General features: G+C 49.3%; 1 protein-coding gene across 1 annotated transcript; it reads left to right on the top strand.

The window, feature by feature from the left end:
• The first annotated feature begins 1969 nt into the window (after positions 1–1969).
• Positions 1970–21384, top strand: LOC103581548 (interleukin-22 receptor subunit alpha-1-like). The gene is made up of 7 exons (XM_008563358.1): positions 1970–2012; positions 5939–6071; positions 7010–7188; positions 9554–9729; positions 14880–15018; positions 19237–19358; positions 20431–21384. The coding sequence occupies exons 1-7, from the start codon at positions 1970–1972 to the stop codon at positions 21382–21384; spliced, it is 1746 nt and encodes a 581-aa protein (XP_008561580.1).
• Positions 21385–22735: the final 1351 nt, after the last annotated feature.

Genomic DNA, 22735 nt, shown 5'->3' on the forward strand with positions numbered 1-22735 from the left:
CTTTTTTTTTTTTTTTTTTTTTTTTTAGCTAGTAGAAAGAAAATCTGATGTTCCCAAGTTTTTTAATAATGCAGATGTCTTCCTTCCCATTAATACCTACATAACCAGAGACCCTCATAACTATAGGACACCTGGTTCTCCCATTAAGTTCCTTCCTCCAGTGCCTCTAAGAGTCCCCAGGGAAGGCTGTCATGTTCCACAGATCTGATGGGGTTACAGCTTGTCCTCATGGCCAGTGACCTTGGTCCAGAGCTTGCTCCTCCCCCTTGGGTCCCTTTTTGGCATCTTGCAACCTGTTTCTCTGGCTGTAGTCTCCCCACACCACCTTGTCCCTAAAGCTAGCAAAGACCCTTATGCATTGTGGTCCATTCAGGAACACATAAACCTCTCAAGTCTTCCAAACCAAAGGACTTTAATCAAAGGAGTTGGCCATCCAGATAATAGAAGAGCTGGGATCCAGCCAGGACTGGGAGGCAGTTCAGGATTCCCAACAGCAGGAAGCTGCTCCATCCTTCCAGCTAAAGGGAAAGGTTGGGGGGAGACGGTGTTACCAGAGCCCAGGCGCTGGCACCCAACAGGAGCTAGAAAGATGGGTGGGGCTGCCCAGCCGGAGCTGGAGCCCAGAGGAGACCCAGTCATTGCTGGGGATGCCACCTAAAGTGGAGAAAGACAGGGGGGATCACCCTGACTTCTCTCCCTCAGCTCTCCAACCTACCAGGAAGCAGGTGACAAAGGAGTCTGGAGAATGTAGATTCCTGCAATTTTAGAAAATGACTGGTCCTACTTTAATTCCCCCAAACACAGCTTAGGTTAGGCTGTTTTGTCAAAAAAAAAAAAAAAACTTTAGCAAAGCCTCAGGGCTGATAGCAAACAATGACAACACAGAAAAGAAAAACTTAAACATAGATCCCTGGATGGCACAGCCCACATCCAAAGGCCACCCCCTCCACAGGACCCCGAGCCTTCCTGCTATAGGCCACAGGAGGCCTGTGTGCTGGCGGACAGCCAAAGTCTCCCCTGGGGCAGGGCTTTGACCATGTCCACCCCAGCCAGAGTCCAGGCCTCTTCAACACTCTCTGGGACCCAGCATGAAGGAGAAAACCATTTCCTAAATCCCCATCCCTTCATTAACATGACATTCTTGTTCATCTCTGTGGCAGAATGACAGCTGAAGGGAGCAGTTTGAACCTTCGTTGTCCCAAACCAAAGGCCCAGTTATAGATTTTGCCCCCATCTCTAGCACAACAGAAAGAATCACTGACTTTTAAGATCCGTTTTTTTCCTAACCTTTTGCAGATTCCAGACCCAAAGGCTCAAGGTAAGAGTGCCCGGGCATCCCCACCCCCCACAGCCTCCCTGGGAGGACAACTGTTCCCACCCATTGTCCAGCCTGGGGGACCTCTTCACATGGAGCCCAAGAAGAGGCATCGGACACCCTACATCTCCTCCTGCCAGAACAAAGCCAAGGAGTCACAGCTTTTCTTTTGCTGTAAGGAAAATTCTGGAATTTTATTTTGGCTCCTTTGTCCAGTTATTTTCCTAGGGGTAAATCCCCTGGGAATAGAATTATCTGGGCAATAGATATGCACATGGTGCAGACTTTTGATCCACAGTGCCAAATTACTCTTTGATAAGGCTGTATATCACAAATTATTTGTGCCTTTTTTGCCTTTCAGCTTCCTGTTAAACCAGTAAAGAGTCTTGGGATGAATCAGCCACCAGACCAGATAAACAAGCCAGCCTGTCACTGCTGCTGTTTTCTGCAACTAGGAACTCCCTTGGATCCTGCCCAGGACCTGGAATTTCAGAGCATTGAGCCAGGTACCTTTGTCCCCTGCCCCACCCCAGCTCAGGTCCTCCTCTCCCCTGCTTTCCCCGCCCTGTGCCCAAGTGGAGGCAGCTGCCAAGGCGGCAGACGTCCCAGCCCTCCCTCCAGAGTAGACGCCAAGAGAGGACGTGTGCCGGGCCGATGAGGATGCTACTGACCACGCTGGCTGTGGGAGCCCTGGCCGGTGAGCGCCCACCCACCCTGGGTTCAGATGCCCCCTCCCCAGGAGCCAGTAGTTGGGGTCGTCTCCCCCACACCCTGCCCAGCCCCAGCACAGCTGGTTTCAGTTTCTTCTGCTAGGGCTGAACCAGGTGCTGATTTTCCTGGAGAAGCAAATGCCCAACTAAGGCTGCTGGGAGGATGAGAGGGTGCCTCAGATCCCAGGCTCTTCCAGGGATTTATTCACCATCAAGTCTGGGGGTTGTAGCCAACTGCCTGACTCAGGCTGCGGGATCCCTGCACCCCAGTGGATGGACAATTGGCCTGGGGGATGTGGACATCCTGAGACCCCTCACATATTTCTGGTAGAAGTTGTACCATCCCATCCTCTGCTTCTGCCTGGCACTGTCCCAACAAGGGGAGGCAGAGGAGGGATGGAACGACAGAGCTTGGGTCCTGCCATTACCTCTCTCCATGCCCCTGTGGTCACCTATTCCAGCCCCTCTTGCTAGATCTAAAAGAGCATCTTCTCCTAGAGTGGCCAGGTTTGCTGCACTAATAGGTCTTAAGACACCAGGGTCCTCCTGAAAACAGGACAAAAGGGCGTCGTTTTCAAATCCAGCAAAGTGGGGTTTTGGATTTGTCATTATGGAGAACTTTACATGAGACCCTCGTTGTGTCTCTGCTCTCCTGAGATGTTGAACGAAATTCAGGGAACTTTCTCAGGAAGTCAAAGCATAGTCCTGATCGAAGAGGAGGAGGAGGCATGGCCTCTGCAAGGCCCTTCTTGCTCACGTGCCGGATGAGACCCATGAGGGGACAGAGCCGTCTGCCCCTCCACTGCTGTCCTGCGTGAGTGCTAACTGGACCTCCAGAGCGTCCAGCTCTGCTGGGCTGGAATTCACGCTGGGCATGCCCAACACTCTGGGCCCATAATGGGCCAGTGCATCAGTCTGTTTCTGTTGCTTATAACAGTACTTGGAACTGGGTAATTTATAAGACAGTGAAATTTATTGCCTACAGTTTCAGAGGCTGGGAAACCCAAAGTCCAGGGAACACATATGCTAAGGGTTTTCTTTGGTGGTGGCTTTACAGCAATGCAGGGGTCTCACATGGCAGAAAAGGGCGGAGCAGACTGTTTGTGCGCTCTCCTTTTAAAGCCCTCAGAACCACGCCCCTGACCACCATTACTAATCCACTCACTGTGGCATGGTCCTACAATCTAATCACCTCTTCAAGGCCCCACCTTTCAATCACCATAACAGGATTTCCCACCCTCTTAACAATCGCAGTGGGAATCAAACTACTAATACATAAAACTTGGGGGACATAATCCATATCAACCAGGGAGATTTGGTGCACCCCAAGAGGCCCCCAGAAATGTTCCTTTATACCCCTGCACATACTGGTTGGGAGTCCTAGAGGCTCTTGGCCCTTTAAAATAGGGACCCACAGAAAACAGCCCTTAGGAGATTTTTAAGGGTTAATAAGTCACTGATATTCTGTGGACCTGAGTCCCTCACCCCCAACAATCAGGTGATTCCAGAGCATGTGGAGTTGTTTTTCGTCTGTGTGTTTTTTCTTAGCTTCCCAATCAGTTGCCGTAACATTGTTTTTCCACGCTAATGTGAAACTTCTGTAAAGAATCTCCAGGCTACCATGCTTTACACAACACGTCTCCCAGAATTTCACAATGTAGACTTTCACCCAGGAAGTGAAGAAGTGACACAGGCTGAGGAATGGGTGATGGATGTGAAGAGAAAAGGAACAAGAGGGTGGGAGAAGAGGGGAGACCTTGTTAGCCTTGATCCTCCCTAAGAGAGGGGGGCCACCACGGTCCACTCACCCACGTCAGGAGGCCAACCTCACTTTCCTCCTGAAAAGTGCTGTCAACCTCCGCCCAACCCCAGGCCCTTCACCTCGACAGTGTGCCCCAGCCTCAGCCACCAGCCTCCCCCAAACCCAGATTTCCGCTCCACTCCCCGCCCGGGACATTGACCCCACCCAGCAACCATCCCCACTGCAGACTCCAGCCCCCTACTGGGGGAGGCCACCCCCAGACAGCCCTGGCCTTCTCTCAAATCTCACCCCCTCTCTCTTGCCTTGACCCCACCACCACTATTCGGGTCTGACCTCAACTGGCCTCCCTTCCTCAACTTTCGACTCACCCCTGAATCCAAGACCCCTCCCTCCAAATTGACCCCAATCCCACCCAGACTCAGATCCAAACACAACGTCAGCCACATCTTGGGGCTCAGCAGCAGAGCCGCCACATTGGATAACAGCAGTAAGACACCCCCAACACTGTCCCCAGGGCCCTACACTGGGGACTCCAGAGAGCCTGGAAGAAAAAGACTTTTGCAGCTGCTGGGCCAGATCAACCCAGATTCAGAGAGGAGGGTGGCCTACGGGTTAGCCAAGGATGTGCAGCAGAGTTGGGCTGTCCTAACAGTCTTCACCATCCCTGCAGGGGCCTCCCCCAGACCATGGACCCCGCTTGCAGAAATACCATATGTTAGACTTGGAGTGGGGGAATAAAGAAGTACCAACTCTCTCCCACCTGGGGCCTGCTGGTGGTTATGGTCACGTCCGGGGGACGGAGACACATACACACCAAAGGCGCACATGCACACAGACCTCAGGCCTTGACTGAGCTGGGTCTGTGCCTGTCTATTTCCACTCAGCCAGCCAGCCCTCTGAGCATGCTCAGAGCCAGCAGCCAGCTGCAGCCACCTTGTCCTGCACCCTTCCACAGACCAAGCTTGGAGGGCTGAGGCAAGGGTTTTGCAAGTCAAGGGTGCTTTGCATACAGTGAAGACTGCTTCAGAGGCAGCAGCTCCTCCTCAGCCCCTTCTTGGGGCTCAGGCCTTGCTGCTCTTTCCTTTCTGTGAGCAGTAGTAGGCCAGACAGAGACGTAGGCTGGAAGAGATGGCCATGTGCTCTTTAAGGGCCAGCTTCTCCCTCCTGTCTCCTCCCATCCGCCCTAAACTGGTTCCTTTACCAGGCATTCAAACAGCTTCTCCACCATCGTTTGAAATGATTGACTTTGGGCAAGTCACTTCAGAGATGTTTTAGTCAAATATCTCTAACACCGGGGTAAAGACACCAACTTCAGATTGTGTTAAAAAGTGAATGAGAGAATAGCAAGTGGTGACAAGGGTGTGGAAAAGCCACACCCCTCAGATACCACCAGTGGAAACTTAAGATGGTGCAGCCACTTTGGAAAACAGTTTGAAGTTTCTTCAAAAAGTTGAATATAGAGTTACTTACGACCCAGCAATTTCACTCCGAGGTATATACCCAAGGGGACTGAAAACATATGTCCGCTTTAAAACTTGTACACAAATATTCACAGCAGCATTATTCATCATAGCCAAAAAGTGGAAACTGATGAGCAAATAAACAAAATGTGGTGCATCCATGCAATGGGATATTATTCAGCCATAAGAAATAAGTACTGATTCATGTTACCCTGTGGATGAACCTTGAAAACATCATGCTAAGTGAAAGAAGCCAGACACAGAGAGAAGCCAAGACTCCATTTACACGAAAAGTTTAGAACAGGCAAACCCATAGAGACAGAAAGTCGATTTGGGGTTGCCAGGGGCTGGGGGAAGGAGAGAAGTGGGGAGTGACTGCTAATAGGTACTCGTTTTTTGTGGGGAGAGGGGGTGATGAAAATGTTCTGGAATTAGATAGTAATGATGGTTGCACAACATTGTGAATATACTGAGAAACCATTGGACTGAACACTTTAACATAGTACATGTTGTGGAATGTCAATTATGCAGTTCATACAAAGAAAAGACGTGAACGGGAGCAGCGAGCAGCCGGTTAGTACAGGCAGGGGCTGGGTGGCCAGCTCTCGCACCCCTCTCCCCGGGCCGTGTTAGATGGCTGGGGGCTGGGGTCTTGAGCCCATCTGCTCACTCTGCTCCCACTCTCCTGCAGCGCATCTTGCAGAGGACACCTCAGATCTTCTTCAGCACGTGAAATTCCAGTCCAGCAACTTCGAAAACATCTTGACATGGGACAGCGGGCCTGAAAGCGCCCCAGACACTGTCTACAGCGTCGAGTATAAGACGTAGGCGTCTCTCCCAACCCCACCTCCTTGACTCTGCTCTAAAGCCAACCCCTCCAAGAAAATCCCCCCATTCCAAATGTCCCCCTACCCCACCACCTGGACTGGTGTTACACAACCCCTCCCTGATCAAACTTTGCTCCTTTATGTTTCTTTGTGGAGGGAGGATAAAATAGTGGTTAAAAGTACAGACCCTGGAGTCAGACTGCCCAGTCTTGAATGCCAGTTTTCATCTGCACAGCCGTGGGCAGGCAGGTAACCTCCCCAAGCCTCTGTTTCACCATCCGTAAAGTGGGAATAATGTTTGTACCATCATCACAGCACTGTTAGGTGGAGTAAAAGAGTCATTAGCACTTGGGTCTGGAAAAAATAAGCTACCAATAACTGTTTATTGATTATTGGCAAGATTAGGTCAAGAAGATGTTGTGCCCACCCCTCCAGCCCACACTCCTGTTCTTGATCTTCTCCCTTCCCATGCAGGGGAGGAAGCTGGCATGGGCTCAGGAGTCCACAAGCCTGGGTTCCACTCCTGGTCCTGCCACTTCATCCTGTGGCAAGTCCCTTCCCCTCTCTGAGCTTCAATTCTCTCATCTGCAAAATGTGGGTAACAGGGCCTGCCTCAAAGGGTTCTGGTGAGGATGAGCCCAGAATGTGGATTCGGCCTGGCCAGGTTCAAGTCCTGGCTCCCCATATGCGTGCTTCAAACACTTGGGCAAATCTCACTTCATTGAGACTCACCTTCCTTATTTGAAAAAGAGGGAGAGTAATGTACTCACCGCATGGGGTCATTGTGAGAATTAATTGAGGTCATCCATAAAAAAGGGCCTGGGACACAGACTGTGCCAAGCAAATATTAGGTATCATGATCATTGTTAATAAACCACCGGCCCGGTGCCAGCCTGTTCGTTAATGCTGTGCCCCTGCCCCTCCCTCACCTGCAGGTACGGAGAGAGAGAGTGGCTGGCAAAGGAGGGCTGCCAGCGGATCTCCCGGAAATCCTGCAACCTCACCGTGGAGACAGGCAACCTCACAGAGCTCTACTATGCCAGGGTCACCGCCATCAGCGCAGGAGGCCGGTCAGCCACCAAGATGACTGACAGGTTCAGTTCGCTGCAACACAGTGAGTGAGGACCCTGCTTAGTCCAGGGGAGAGGAGAGGGAAGCACATGTGTTTGGGGGTTGGGGGAATGGCCTCTCCCCTCTGGAGGCGGTGGAGGACCCAGATGGGGCTCTGTGTTGGGGACGTAGATTTGGGGGAAGGCGCCTACAGCCCAGAGTGTGTCCTCAGTGGCTCTGTTCATTTTCTGCACCTCCACTCCAACCCACCTAGTTCAGACCACCCTCATGTTGCCTCCACTGCAGCTAGGGACTCCTAACTCATCTCCCCCACTGCCCCGCTGAACCCCCTTGTCCAGCCCATTCCCTACAGAGCATTGAGAAGTGTCTTCTCAACACATAAATCAGGTCTTCTCTTCCCCCGCTCAAAACCATCCAGCAATTTCTCATGATTCTTCAAATAAGATCCAACTCTTTGTTGTGGCCTGCGAAGCCTGCCTATCTCAGTCCTCATCTCTGTCCTCTGACAGTTCCAACCACCGGGCCCTTGCTGCTCCCACTACCTGGAGGCTCCTCCCAGCTCTTATATAACTTGGCCCTTTTCCCATCCTCAGGGCTCAGCCTCAACACCACCTCCTAAGTGAGTGTCCCCACCTCCAGCCCTGACTACCTGATGCTAGCAGGTCACCACCTGTTACCCTCTATCGAAATACACTGGTCTTGTTTCCATAGCTCAGCTCACAACCTGCAATTACAGTCAGCCAGCCGCAGAGTCCACATCCATGGGTCAAAAAATTGGGAAAAAAAAATTAAAAAATAACAATACAACAATAAAAATAATTCAAACAAGAAACAATACAGTATAACAACTATTTACACAGCATTTATATTGTATTAGGTATTACAAGTAATCTAGAGATGATTTAAAGTATACAGGAGAATGTGTGTAGGTCGTATGCAAATACTGCACTATTTTATATCAGGGACTCGAGCATCTGCGGATTTTAGTATCTGCAAGGGACAGCAGGTGGGTCCTGGAACCAATCCCCCACAGATACCGAGGGACGACTGTACTGTGTTTGCTTACATGTGTATCATCTGCCTCCCCAACTAAAACGTGAGCTCCGTGACAACGTTTGCAGGCAGAGCCCACGGTATTCCCAGCCCTTAGCATAGTGCCTGGCACATAGAAGATGCTCAATACCTAATTGATGAGTGAATAAGGGAATGCATGAATGAATGGATGGATGGATGAGTGGATGTCAGTTGCCAGACCCCGCATAAGCTAAGCACGTGGTGATGTTCACCAACCGACTTTACAACCACACATAATTTTTTAAGAAAATTAAAAATAAAATTAAGTATATTATTGTTTCTTTCCTGGCTCCTTCAATTAATCCATGTTCACTGCAGAAAATTTGAAAAATATAGAAATATACAAAGAAAAATAAAAGTCATCTGAAATAACCTTAACATTCAAACATAAATGTTGTTTCTACAAAAATTACTATTTTGTAATCTGGTAGTGTTTTGTTGTTGTTGTTGTTTGGGGTTTTTTTCCCCCATATGATGGTATCATGAACATTTGCCTATGTCATTAAATATTTTTCTACAACATATATCACAGCTGCAAAATTATCCATTCTAAGGAGGTGCTCTAATTTACTTACCTAATTCCCTTTTTGAGGACATTTCATTCTGTTTTTCAAGCTTATAAGCAGCATTGAAGAGAACATTCTTCTGGCTCAGATGTTTTAAATTTTGGAGGTTAATGGATCCTTGAGTGATTTTTATAAATTAGATTCAGGGCGAGTGAGGTCCATGAATCCCTGAAGTGGGATGCAAGATTTTTGAATATGTACATATGGGGGGAAAGAAGATCCATAGTCTTCATCAAATTCTCAAAGGGGTCTGTAAACCAGGAGAGGTCTTCAGGTTATTTGGAAATTTCCATCTTGAGAGAGACTGAGGTCTTAGGCCTGGCCTTTGCGGGTGAATAGATAGTATTAGGTCCCCCGAAGTTATTCAGGACGTCTAGTTGAATCATCAGTCATTGAGAACCCCAAAGCTGTCGTTGCCAATAGACTAGGGAGGAAAGGTGTTCTGGGCAGACTCAGTGGAGTAGGGGGTGCAGGGGATGGGGTGTGGGGGGCAGGCAAGGACATAACCAACCTAGAGGCTGGTGCCCCTTGCTTTGGGTTCTTCCTATCCACCCTTGGTCATCTCTTTGCCAGCCTTAAGCCCAAACACCAGCTGCATACAGAACTTTCCTCTTTTTACCTGTTTGTTTAGCTCATGCTTTCAGAAGCACAGCAGGGATTGGGGTGGGAGGAGAGAGGAAGAAGTCATTTCCCAGTGTCCAGGGCAGCCTCAGACACTAAGACCAATTCTGACTTTTTTTTCCCTCTTTTCTCTCTCCCTTTTTCCAGCTACCATCAAACCACCTGATGTGACCTGTATCCCCAAAGTGAGATCCGTTCAGATGATTGTCCATCCTACCCCCACGCCCATCCACACAGCCGATGGCCACCATTTAACCCTAGAGGACATCTTCCACGACCTGTTCTACCGCTTAAAGCTCCACATCAACCACACCTACCAAATGGTAAGTGTAGGCTGCACCCTGGTCCTCCCTGCCTGGGAAAACCCCTTGCCTCTTAATTCGATCTGCGTTGCTAATTGTTGTACAAGTTAGCATTCCCAGAACATGTCCCTTGGGAGGCTCCTTGAAGCCTGGCAAACACCACAAACCACAACCTCCTTCTTCTAGATTCATATACACAATAGCATGCTAAAGGCCCTGACAAGTCCTAGAAAGCCAAGACTCCAGTTTCAGTTTGTTTAATATAACTTCTCTCAAATTCATTTGATGGGAGAAACTCCTTTTTTACATGAAACAGACTTTATTTTTTATCTAATACCTTCTGACATCTTGAGGAACAACTTCTGTTGACATTGTCAGGTGTTCACTTTAGAAAATGCTGGAATCCACTTCTACTGCAGCAGTTCTTCCTGCTGGTTCTCTGCTATTTGCAGGAACTGTACACAGGCAGTGTCTCGAGATCAGTAACAATGAAAGGTGGAAGGCAAGGGCATAAATTGTCAAATGATATGCAAATTATTTATTTTTGTATTCAGAATATATGTGGTATTTCCCCCCTAGCATGTCCCAATCATTCATAATTTGGTTGAATGCATATTTCCTACTCTATCTTTCCTGCACTCAAGGAGCTTATAATGGGTCAGAAAGGAGTTAAAACAAGAACTCAAACCACTATAGGTAGAGGAAAATAAGGGTATTCGGAGGTAGGGCAGGATGTCAGCTCAGCAAGATCTGGAAGATTCCAGAAAACTTCCTGGTGCCAATACCAATGTCATTTAATCTTCACCATAGCCCTACGAGGCAGGTGCTATTAATTTCATTTTCCAGATGGAAAAATGGAGGCTCAGAGAGGTTAAGTCACTTGCTCAAGATTGTTCAGCAAGTAATAGCATAGAGAGGATTCAAATCCAGTTCTGTTCAAAGCCCACATTTCGGGCCGAGCCCATGGCACATTCGGGAGAGTGAGGCGCTGGGAGCGAAGCAAAGCCCACATTTCTCCCCCTACTGGCCTACACTGCCCCACCATGATCAGAGAGACAAACAGGAAAATTTAGGACATTTTTGGAAAGCACAAAACTTCCCAGTTTGTCTGGAGCATAAAGACATGAAAAATGGTTTCTCAAAATATGGTCCCAAACCAATGGTGTCACAATCTCCTGCAGCACTTGTTTCAAAGGCACATTCTTGGGCACCCTGTCAATCTACATCATCCAATTTTTACAGGTCCATCCCTGGGGTCTGAATTTTAGTGAGAAACACAAGTGCTTCTTTCCCACCCTGTAGTTTGAGAACCTCTGATGTGGAGAAACCATGAGAGATAAACCTGAGAGACTGGCTGGGACCATGTTGTGGAGCTCTAGAGTGGTGGATGGAGGAATTTTTTTATTTCAGTAGTCAGGGGAAGCAACTAGAGATTACTGAGCAGGAAAAGTCCTTATCACAGCTATTTTTGGTAAATATCTGTGGTTCTATCAAATATTTTATTGTTATTGATTTCTGATTTAATTCAGTTTGTGGTCAGAGAACATACTCTGTATGATTACAGTCCTTTTTAATTTATTGAGTTTGTTTTATGGTCCAGCATATGGCCTTTCTTGATGAATGTCCCATGTGCACGTGAAAAGAGTATGTACCTTGCAGTTGTTGAGTGGAATGTCTATAAATATCAATTAGGTAAAGGTGGTTAATAGTGATAATAAGTGCTAATAATAAACTATGCATGGATAGGGTAGACTCTGAGCAGCCCAAGTAAAGTTAAAAAAAATGAACTGAGATTTCAAAGTTTGGAGTTCAGCCAAATTAACTGCCTGCTAAAACAAAACAACACAAAACAAAAAAATTGAGGAATATAGCAGCATCCAAAGTATCTTCCAAATATCATTCACAATGTCCAGGATACATTCCAAAATTGTTAGGTATACAAAGACAGAAAAAAAAATTATGCATGCTTTAGGGTCCAGCAGGGATTTGGGAAGAATTGGTACAAAGAATTTGGGTCTCCCTCTCTATGGATCTCTTCTATTTGTGGTTTCTTCCCTTATTTTCCAGTTGCTATAATTGCTCCAAACTCTGAGCTTTGGTTATTCAAGCCAGTAAAATTACAGGGTTTCTATCTAAGTTTTAGCCACCCCACAAGATGTAGACTGGGGTCTGTCTTCAGGTTAAATGACATAAAAAAAAAAAAGGGAAATTCACCCAATGACATTTCTTTCCTCCTCTCTCCAATATCTGCCTGCTTTTGTTTACCCTCCAATGCCTGCAAATAGTTGTTTTTTATTTTGTTCAGAATTTGTATTGTAATTTTGGGAAGGACTGGTCCAAAAGAAGCTATAAAATACTAGAATGAGAATGAGGAAAGGTAAAATGTGGAAATAGAAGAGAGATCAGGGTGGGAAGTCAGGGGATTACTGCAATGGTATAGGCTGGAAATAATAGGGCCTGAACCAGGATAAAGGCAGTGACAAACTTGGGGAAGGAGGAATCGTGGGGCCTTGGCAACTCTCCTGGAGTCGTATCACATGATATTGAATATGTGCAATTTTAACCATATAGGTTCCACAAAGCAATAAATCATAAAATCCACTTATGTTCTTCTTCACCCATTTTCACATACTCCCCCCACCAAAAAAAAAAAAAAGAAAGAAAGAAAAGAAAAATTACTCTAAACCTTGGCCTCCATGTGCCTGGAAAAGGAAAGGCAGAGCTGAAATGCAAAGAGCCAAAGAAGAAAATTCTTGGCTTTTGAACTCCCAAGAACACAGACCTTAGCCCTTTAAAGGAAGATGAATAGATTATTTAAGGACAATCAGATACAAAAGACATGAGAGGATATTTGTCAAAAATGGCCTGCGACATTAGAAAAAGAATGATACTATTAACAGAATTAGAGAATTGGAAACGAGCATGGATCTGGGGTTTGGGATGGCACAGGTCCCAGAGAGAAGAGGTCAGCATGTTTGGACACGTTGAGTTACAGATGCCCACATGGTGCTATCCAGCAGGGCTGGCAGTGCCCATCAGAAACTCTATAGCTCAGGCCGGCCCGTGGCTCACTCGGGAGAGTGCGGTGCTGATAACACCAAGGCCACGAGTTCGGATCCTATATAGGGATGTCCGGTTGGCTCACTGGCTGAGCATGGTGCTGACAACACCAAGTCAAGGGTTAAGATCCCCTTACCGGTCATCTTTTAAAAAAAAAACTCTATAGCTCTTCCTGAGATAAGCTTGGGAGTTACCGCTCACAGGAGCCAAGGGTCCAGATAAGATCACTAGGTGACTAGAGAGTACATGAGAGAAGGAAAACAGTGGGTGAAGAGTGAATCTTGCAGAACAACAGTACTGAGGGCTAAAACCAGTGTAAAGAGCAATGAGAGAGGCAGGAGGAGAACCAGAATGATGGCCTGTGGCAGCCAGGGGAGAGGAGTTCAAGGTAAAAGGCGTCAGAGACACATAGTGTTGTGAGGCCCCTCCCGCAAGAAATGCACTTACACGCCACTCGTGCGGAAAAGGGCAGTTTATTCACTCCAGCTGGCCAGTGTCCGTCTCCCAAGGAGCAACCAAGGACGAATGGCACCGGGCTTTGGTCTTGTGGGGTTTTTAAAGACAAAAACTACATCCCGTTGGCACACGGGTTGGTCCAGGTGCACAGAGCAAGCTAGGGGGCTAGGTCACAGAGGCCGAGAACCAGCCGTTCGAGCAGTCGAGCATACAAGTTTTCATTGTGTGTGGTTCCTGTTCCCATGTAGTAATTCATTGTGTATGGCTCCTGTTTTTGTGTAATTGTTTTCTGTTTCTATGAGAAAGTAAATGGTTTCTCATGCAGAAGGGGGGGTAGTCTGCAGGTCAGACAAGGGGCAAAATGGAGTTACTTAGGTTAAGCAAGCAACTTTACAGAAGCAGATAGCATACATTATGAGGGTGTAAGGAGCTCTCTTTCAATAGAAGGTCGAGAACTAAAGGACTAGCAGATGCAGAGGAACAAGGGCTTGCTTAAGCAAGCCAGGTGTTTAGTGGAGCGACAGGTATTCCGTACCGCCAGAGGCTGCAGAGCCAAGTGGGCTGCAGGGAGAGCTGAGTCCAGCCAGGGAAGCAGAGACCGGGATTTTATCTTGTAAATATGAGCCAAGCCATCAAAGGATTTTGAATAGAGGAGGGTATTAGTCCATTTCTGTTGCTTATAACAAAATACACAGAACTGGGTGATCTACAAGAAAATGAAATTTACTTGCTTACAGTTTCTGAGGCTGGAAAGTCCTGAGTCCAGGGAACACAGCTGGTGAAGGCCTTGGTGGTGACAGTACCACAGGAGTCTCACATGGCAGAAGATGGCAGAGCAGAGAGAGAGCTAACTCCTCAGGCACTCTCCTTTCAAAGCCCTCAGAACCACGCCCCTGACCACCATTATTAATCCACTCACTACTGCACGATCCTACAATCCGATCACCTCTTCAAGGCTCCACCTTTCGATTACCATAATAGGATTTCTCACCCTTCTAACAGTCACAGTGAGGGCTAAGTTTTTAATACATAAAACTTGGGGGACACAATTCAAGCTTCAGTGAGTTTTGGGGGACATAATTCAATCCACTAAAAGGAGCATTGTAATTATATCGGTCTTTTAGAAATATCACTGGGGCACCAAGATGAATATGGAAGTAAATGGGCAAAACCAGAAACAGGTGGGGTGGCCAGTAAGGCGGCTACTGCAAGAACCCAGGCTGAAGGGTCGAGGCCCAGTTGAGACAGAAGCAATAAGGAAGGCCTGGGAGGGACAGATATGCAAAGGGGTTTTGATGTGTGATAAAGAATGAGGAGGAGGAAGAACTGGAAGATAGAGGGATTGCAGGTTGTGGTAGTGATGGTGGGGGTCCTAACAGCAGCAGCTAGTATTTATAGACTGCTTACTGTGTGTCAGACGCTGTTCTAAGTGAAAGGTGCATGGAGTTGGCGACTGATTGGATTTAGGGACAAAGCAGAAGGCAGGACAATGGGGAATGGAGAGCTGAAGACTGAAGCACAGGTTTCTGGTCTGGGCAGCTGGTGGCACCATTTTACTGAGCGTCGTAACCCAGGAGGAGTGAGCGGACTTCCTCGGACTCTATGTGGGGATCGGAGTGTCAGAAGAATCACTTTGGGTTCTCTGTCCAATTCAGCATCTTGGAGGGAAGCAGAGAGAATATGAGTTCTTTGGCCTGACCCCTGACACGGAGTTCCTTGGGACCACCACGATTTTTGTTCCTACCTGGTCCAAGGAGAGCGCCCCCTACGTGTGCCGAGTGAAGACGCTGCCAGGTAAGTTCAGCGGAAGCCTGCAAGAAGTGGGACTCCTGAGTTCCAGTCTTAACTCCACCTTTTCCTCCCTGTAACCAAGGTGAGGTTTGGCAGTGCTCTAAAAAAATCCCAGAAGGGTTATTAGTGTATTATTAATGTCAGTTTTTATTTATCTATAACTGAGTTATCTGATGGGTTACCATAGCAAATGTTTAATCCCCACCCCCAGCCTATGTCTGGATTTCCTCTCTCTGGCAAGCTTCGTGTGTATCCTGGCAAAGCAAACTTACCTTAATATTAACCCACGTGAGATATACTGGGGGAAAATCTGCAAGGAGGAGAGCAGAGAAGATAAAAAGGCCCCTCGATATCTTTCAAAGTCAAATAGTAATGGTGATGGTGCTGTGAAAGTATTTCCGCCGTGCTAACCAGGGATCAGGCACTGCTAAGCACTGTCCTCACGAGCAGTCTACAAGGCAGGTACTATCATCATACTCATTTTACAGTTCAGAGTGGTTAAGGAGCCTTCCCAAGGCCACACAGGAGGTGAGGGATGGAATGAGGCCTAATTGTGGAGACCATGTCCTCGTGGTGGGTGAGATGGTGCCCCACACTCCCTTCCTCCAGCACTGAAACTCAACTCTCATGGTAGCATCATGATATTTTTATTAGTGTTTCTTTTCATAGACAGACGTGGTGTGATGCTCAGAGCTGCAAGTTTAGAGGATGAAAGTGATACCGGTGCACTGGGTGGATTTGGAAAAACAGTCTCCACCTTGGTCATCAGGTTCAGATTAATGATGTCAGGAGGTGACTTCTGTTCCAACCGTGCCAACACTCAGAACAGAGTTTAATCTGAGAGCTGGACACAGAGCACGGCGCAGCAGAAAGAGAACCTCAGAGTAGGAGACACCCTTACTCAATGTCAGCTCGCCCTGGGCCTGGGGAGTCATTCAGCTCCTGGGGGCCTGATTCCTCATCTGACGAGTGGGAATACTGATGCCGGGCTGCGGTGACAAACAGGCAAGGCAGCTGCTAGAGGCTGGGTCCTAGGCAGGTAACTGGTTCTGGTCCTTGGCTTTGTTTGGAAAGTTGACTCATCTGTTTCCTTAAGAGCCCACAGTAGACTGATTTCCCCACCGAATTCCAGTGCATTAATTTGCAGGGGAAGATATGCCTGGTGAAACAGCCAGCACTGGCCACCAGAACGGGGCATGCCATTCCTAGGCAACAGCCACTGGGGAGACCAGAATACAACTTAGAGAGAGAGAGGAGAACAAGGAAAAGGAAACTGGCTTTATGGGCACTAAGCGGAGAGAGTATATAGTATGGTTTGTGACCCTCTCCCCTGGACCATACTAGGCAAATCTTGCCTGTTCCTGGCTCACCCTGCCCCACCTTGGAGTCTACCCCATTCCTGCATGCCTTAGGGTCCAGCATCTGCTCTCCGACGTCATGCTTCAGGGTCCGGGTCTGCTCTTTAACATCGTGCAGACCACTCCACCTTATCCTCCTCCTGGCTTGTCCTTACATGATCTCATTCCTATGTGATACCACGTTTCTCTAAGACTACAGCCGCTTTTATATAAATCACACTTCTTAGTGGCTACTTGTTGCTGACATACAGAAAGCATCTTATCCTTAGAAAGAAAGTATTTTAAAAGCAATTCCTACCATTTATTAAGTACTACTAAATTGCCAAGTATTGTGTTAAATGTTTTACATTTATTATCTTTATTATTACATATACATATTACATATATTATTTGTTTGTTTGTTTGTTTTAAAAAGATGACCGGTAAGGGGATCTTAACCCTTGGCTTGGTGTTGTCAGCACCACGCTCAGCCAGTGAGCAAACCGGCCATCCCTATATGGGATCCGAACCCGCGGCCTTGGTGTTCTCAGCACCGCACTTTCCCGAGTGAGCCACGGGCCGGCCCTCACATGTATTATTTAATCTTTAGTGTTATGTTACATATATTACATATACTATTAATCTTTATAACAATTCTGCAAGTTGAGTAGCACCATCCTCATTTTACAGAAGAGGAACTCTGGCTCAGAGAGGTTAAGCAACCTGCCTTGGACCACACAGCTGGTCAGTGAACCCGATTAGATTCTGAAACCTGGGCTCTAACCACCGCTTGCAACTTTGTTTACACCTACTCCCCTCTACTGCACTCTTATTACTCTTGATTCCACCTCAGAGTGATACATCCTACCCTTGACCCTGTATCTTGGATTCTACCTTATCCTCAGAGCCTGGAATCCACACTTTATCTACCTCTCAGGATGTCTGCTGGGGTCACAGAGCATCGTCCCGGCATCTTGATGCTGGGAAGGGCTCTAAGGGTCATCTCACCCCATATCCCAATTTACAAATGAGGAAACTGAGGCATCATTTTGTAGTGGCTGTGAAGATGAGCATTGGAGTTACACATCAATCCTGGCTTCTGCACTGAGTAGCTGTGTGACCTTGGTCAAGTCACTTAACCTCTCTGAGACTCACCTTCATTATCTGTAAGAAGGGAGCATCCCCATCCCTCTGTGCTGTTTTGGTGATCAGGTGGGATAACATAGCTACCAGAGCACAGTGCAAGGCACGTTGTAAAAATTTAATAATCTCTTTTTTTATTAATAAATGGTAGACCAGAGAGAGTCATGCAACAGAGAGAAGGATGCTCAGCATGTCAGTGGCTGAGCCAGGCCTCTACTACCCTGTATTCCTTACTCCCAGACCCGTGTTTTTATTTTTCCATCCTGCCTCCCCATGGTGAAATGGCATATGGGAAATGCATTAAGCCAGAGAATATTCCAACTCCCTATCCTGTCCTGGTACAAGGAGCAGCAGTTTTCCAGGAACGTTAGGCATGTCATGTAGAGACATTCAGGTAGTCTCGTCTCCCTGGAGCAGCAATGGGAGTATCATGTGACAGGGGACAGGGTATCACTGAAGTGGGAAGCTGACCTAGAGAGGCCTGAGCCACACAGGATGGGGAGGAGCAAGGAGTGGGCTGGAGGAAGAGGTTCCGGCGATCCCCAGGCTCACAGCTGATGCTGCAAACCCTCTCAGGCTGAGATTAGTGGCAACCAGTGATTAAGTCCCCAAGCTGAGGCCACACAGGGGCCAGGGACAGAGGGAGGGTGACTTAGAGAGTCAAGACCCCTGGACTATACAAACTGTCAGTTTTACCAAAAACTCCAACTTCTTCCTCCCCAAGCCCTTCACAAGTCCCATGTAGACAAGTGACAGGAAGTGTGTCATGCCAAGAACCAACTGCTCCTACCCCAAAGATGCCAGATCACAGGGAGAAGGTCCAGGCAGTAGAGCCCCTAGTCATCCCCATCCTTCCCTTTTAGAAAGGACAGTGCCTTCCCTGGCTTCCTTCCTGATTACTTCCCTGATACTTCCCTGATACCCAGTCCCTCACCTTGTAGGGAGGTAGCCAGGACATGCCCCTCCCCCTCTGTCACTTCTCCCCTCCCCGACCAGGGAGGCAGGGCCACCCTCAGACCCAGGCAAGAGGGGCTCTGCCCCGCACCCTGCATGTTGGAAGGCCCTGCGCTGGCCCTCCTTTGGCCACACCCACACCCGCAAAGCGAACAGTCCACACAGCAAAGGGAAGGGTCCATCGGGATCCTGTGGCCTCCCTCTGGACCTGGAATTCTGAGTTCCTGGAATTCCCTGTACATGTGGCCCCAAGCCTGCATCCCATCTAGGCAGGCCTCTTCCTTGGGTCCTTCCTCGTGAGGGCAGACACTCTGCTGACATGCAGACCCGTGGCCCAAAGGGTGGCCCTGTATGACTCTGTGTGGGGGCATGGGTGGGCTCAGCCGTGTGGCCTGGGGCATCCGCACACATGTTCACGAGGCCCCTGGCAGGGGGGATGGGGCCAGGTGGTCTGGGGGCTTTCCCTGCATCTCCACATTTCAGCACACCCTGAGGAACCCAAGAGTTCTGAATTCCAACCTGGCATTCCAGGTGGCAGGAAAAGTATATTTGTCAAGGTGGGAGCATAGAACAGGTTTTATATAACAGTGTGAGAACACAATTGAGAGATTCTGAATATTTAGACCTGGCTATGTGGACTTCCATGTGTGGTCTTGCCCCAGCCCTCTGATAACCGAGGGTAGGGAGGACTTCCCAGCCCGGCCTGGGAGGACTTGCAGCGCCCGCACTTGGGCCGGGCGCAGACCCCAGTCTCACGCCGCCTACTCCGGCCCCTTTGCTCCCCCAGATCGGACGTGGACCTACTCCTTCTCAGGTGCCTTCCTCTTCTCCATGGGCTTCCTCGTCGCAGTGCTCTGCTACCTGAGCTACAGATACGTCACCAAGCCACCTGCACCTCCCAACTCCCTGGTGAGCTGTCCCACCCAGGGCAGGAGGGTGAGGTCTGGGGGAGGGACCCAGAGCAGCAGTGGGCACAGACCCAGGGACCCCTGGTCATCCCTGGAGGGCAGGGGTCAGCACATGCCTCCCCTTGAGGAGCTGACAGTCCAACCTAAGACTGACAGGGATATGGCCAGGCAGGTCTCGGAGTATCGAGGAGGGGTGGGTGATCAGGAATAGCGGACACAGAATAGGACAGCCATGCGGTTCACAAGCCTCCAGGGCCAGGTGGGTCACGTAGGACTCTAGTGAGCAGCAAGGGACGAGGACTGGTGGGCACCGTGGAGCCGTGGCACTCACGCCCTGTCTCACTGGGCAGCCAGGTACTGCCATACAGAAACACCGGCCCAGTATTGCCCAAGCCTCACATTTTTCAAGAGAGGTCAGAATTTCAGAATGTAGTGTGAAATCTCCCAATTTTCAAATATTGGCAACTGATTTTACCAGTGTCAAGGCCTATGCAAGCCACACAGATCACACCACAGCCCCCCTCTGGCTGCCAGAGCTGCCTCTGCCACCGCAGCAGGCCCAACTCAGAGCCCTGGGCTGAACCATTAGGGGCTCCTGGAGCCAGCTCTCACCCATCAGAGGGACAGAGGAGCACTGAGGACATTTTGCTCAGTGTCAAAGTCCAGACAAGCCACTCTCTGTGAAACTCTGGGCCTCTTCTTATTTCCCTTCCTGTCCCACCTTGCCCCTATACCAGGCCCTCAGGGACCCATGAGCCAAGCAGCAGTGTCAAGAGCACACCCCCAGGCAACCCCAAATCTAGGTCATCTACGGCCTGGATTATCTTCCTTCTAGAGAAATCAGAGCCTAGGCCTCTCTCCCTGAGATTACCCTGCCTTTTGAAGCAGCCTTCAATCAAAGCGAGGGCTTCACAGAGGTGCTTGCATTTAGAGGCATCTCTGGCAACCAGAGGGAATGGGGGGGGTGCCATATGCATCTCAAAAAAGCCCCTGGGAGGACCTCAGCCACTCACATCCCCATCAGGGAGCATAGAATATGCCCTAATGGGGTGAATGTTGTCGTTCCTACACAGAATGTCCAGCAAGTATTGACCTTCCAGCCGCTGAGGTTCATCCCTGAGCACATCCTGATCCCTGTCTTTGACTTCGGTGGCCCCAGCAGTCTGGCCCAGCCCGTCCAGTACTCCCAGGTCAAGGCCTCTGGGCCCAGTGAGCCCCGCAGAGCTCCACAGCGGCATAGCCTGCCTGAGATTGCCTACTTAGGGCAGCCAGACATCACTGTCCTCCGCCCCTCCAACATGTCACCTCACCAGACACTCCCTCCACTGTCCTATGCCCCAAAGCCTGCTCCTGAGATCAGGCCCCCATCCTATGCACCTCAGGTAATCTCTGAAACTAAGCCCCCATTCTGCACTCCACGGGCCACCTCTAAGGTCCAGCCTCACTCCTATACCTCTCAGGCCACTCCAGACGGCTGGCCTACTTCCTATGGGGTGTGCATGGAAGGCTCTGGCAAAGACTCCCCCACTATGACACTTTGTAGTCCCAAACACCTCAAGCCTAAAGGTCAGCTCCAGAAAGAGGCCTCAGCTGGAAGCAGCACCGCAGGTGGCCTTTCTCTGCAGGGGCTGACCTCCTTGGCTATGGAAGAACCCCAAGAAGCAGAACCATTCCACCAGCCTCTGGGGGTTTGCACGGACACAGCCCCTGACCTGAATGTGCTACACAGTGGGGAGCCAGGGACGCCACGGTACCTAAAGAGCCAGCTCCCCCTCCTCTCCTCTGTCCAGATTGAGGGCCACCCTGTGTCCCTCCCTTTGGACACTCTTTCCCGCCCATGTTCCCCCCTGGACCAGGGTCCGAGTCCATGGGGCCTGCTGGAGTCCCTTGTGTGTCCCAAGGACGAGGGTCTAGTGTCTGAGGTTGGGGCCAAGAGCCCAGACCCTGGGGCCTCAGACCTGGAGCAGCCCCCAGAGCTGGATTCTCTTTTCAGAGGTTTGGCCCTGACTGTGCAGTGGGAGCCCTGAGAGAAGGGCACGGCAGGCCTGAGGCTTCCTCCCTGTCCCCACCCAGCATCACATCCTTGGCTGTCAATCTCATGCCCCACCGTGCCGCACACTCTGGGGCCCAGTCCTGGGTGGGTGCCATTGAGAGAACCAGAGAAAGTAGGATGCAGGGCCCCCGCCATGGGTGAACTCCCCATCAGAGCAAAACAGTGTTCTGAGGACCACAACTGGAGGCACGACCGGTGAGCAGCATGTGCAAAGAGCGCATGCTCACAGAGCCCTGCGGGGCAGGACAGGACAGGCAGAGTGCGGGGAGGTCATGCAGGGAGCCCCTGGAGAGCCAGGGCCCCACCCCTGATACGCTGGACTCAGCCAGCCTCACTTCACCCCACTCCTGGCCAGTTTCATAGTCTAGTTTGACAGAGAGTGAGGCCTCTGCCTCCTCTGTGGTTGCCCAGAGGTGAGAAGGGAGGCTGGAAGAGCACGCCTCTTGTCAGGCCAGGCAGATCCAGAACAACCTGCCCTTCTGGTGAGGTCAGAGGCAGGGCGGGAGCAAGACTGTAAGGAGGGGTGAGGCCTGGGGCTCATTCCCAACCAGGGCTACTGCCTGACATTGCACCAGCTCAACTTTGCTCCTCTGCTGGAGGCTTTACCCCCAGTGAAATGCAGGTCCACCGGGCGGGAGATACATAAACCTCTTCTGCAGGCAGGACTTTCATACCCTATCCTGAGAACGGGGATTGAAAGGAACACGGGGCCATGTGGCCCCTGAGGGAGACACAACAACAAACTGAACATATTTCACAACTTTGGAGACCCAGCCTAGGGTTCAGCCCATCTGGGTTCAAATTCCAGCCTGTCCACTTACCAGCTATGTGACTTCAAGCAGATGAATCTCTGCTCAGAACCTCAGTTTCCTCATTCAGAAAATGAGAATAATAACACCTACCTCATGTGGAGGATATTGACATTAATGAGATAGAAATAAAACACATGTATTTCACAGGGCCAAAGCCTATAGAGCATAGAAGGACCAAAGTCCTGTAGTTTAGAAGGACAACGTCCTTTGTTTAAGCCAAAGCCCAACTCTTCAGGAGAACACATAGAAATGCTAAGATTAGGAAAGACCCGAAAAGTTTCACAAGACTGAAGCCTTTGATGTAGATAAGAGAGCTGAAGCACAGCAAAAAGTGATTGCTCTGGGGGCAGTTGCCCTTGGTGCAGCTAAACCTAAATGATGGGAAAGTATGTGAGCTAAGATCTTCAAGGATATTCTGCTAGTTAGTGGTTGGGGGATGTTCCACATCTTATCCTCAGCTGTTTCTTTGAGTTTCTTAGGGAGTTAAGCGCTGCAATGGTGATTATCTCATTG

The sequence above is a fragment of the Galeopterus variegatus genome, unplaced genomic scaffold (assembly GCF_000696425.1).
Source record: "Galeopterus variegatus unplaced genomic scaffold, G_variegatus-3.0.2 Scaffold13313, whole genome shotgun sequence".
Lineage (NCBI taxonomy): Eukaryota > Metazoa > Chordata > Mammalia > Dermoptera > Cynocephalidae > Galeopterus > Galeopterus variegatus.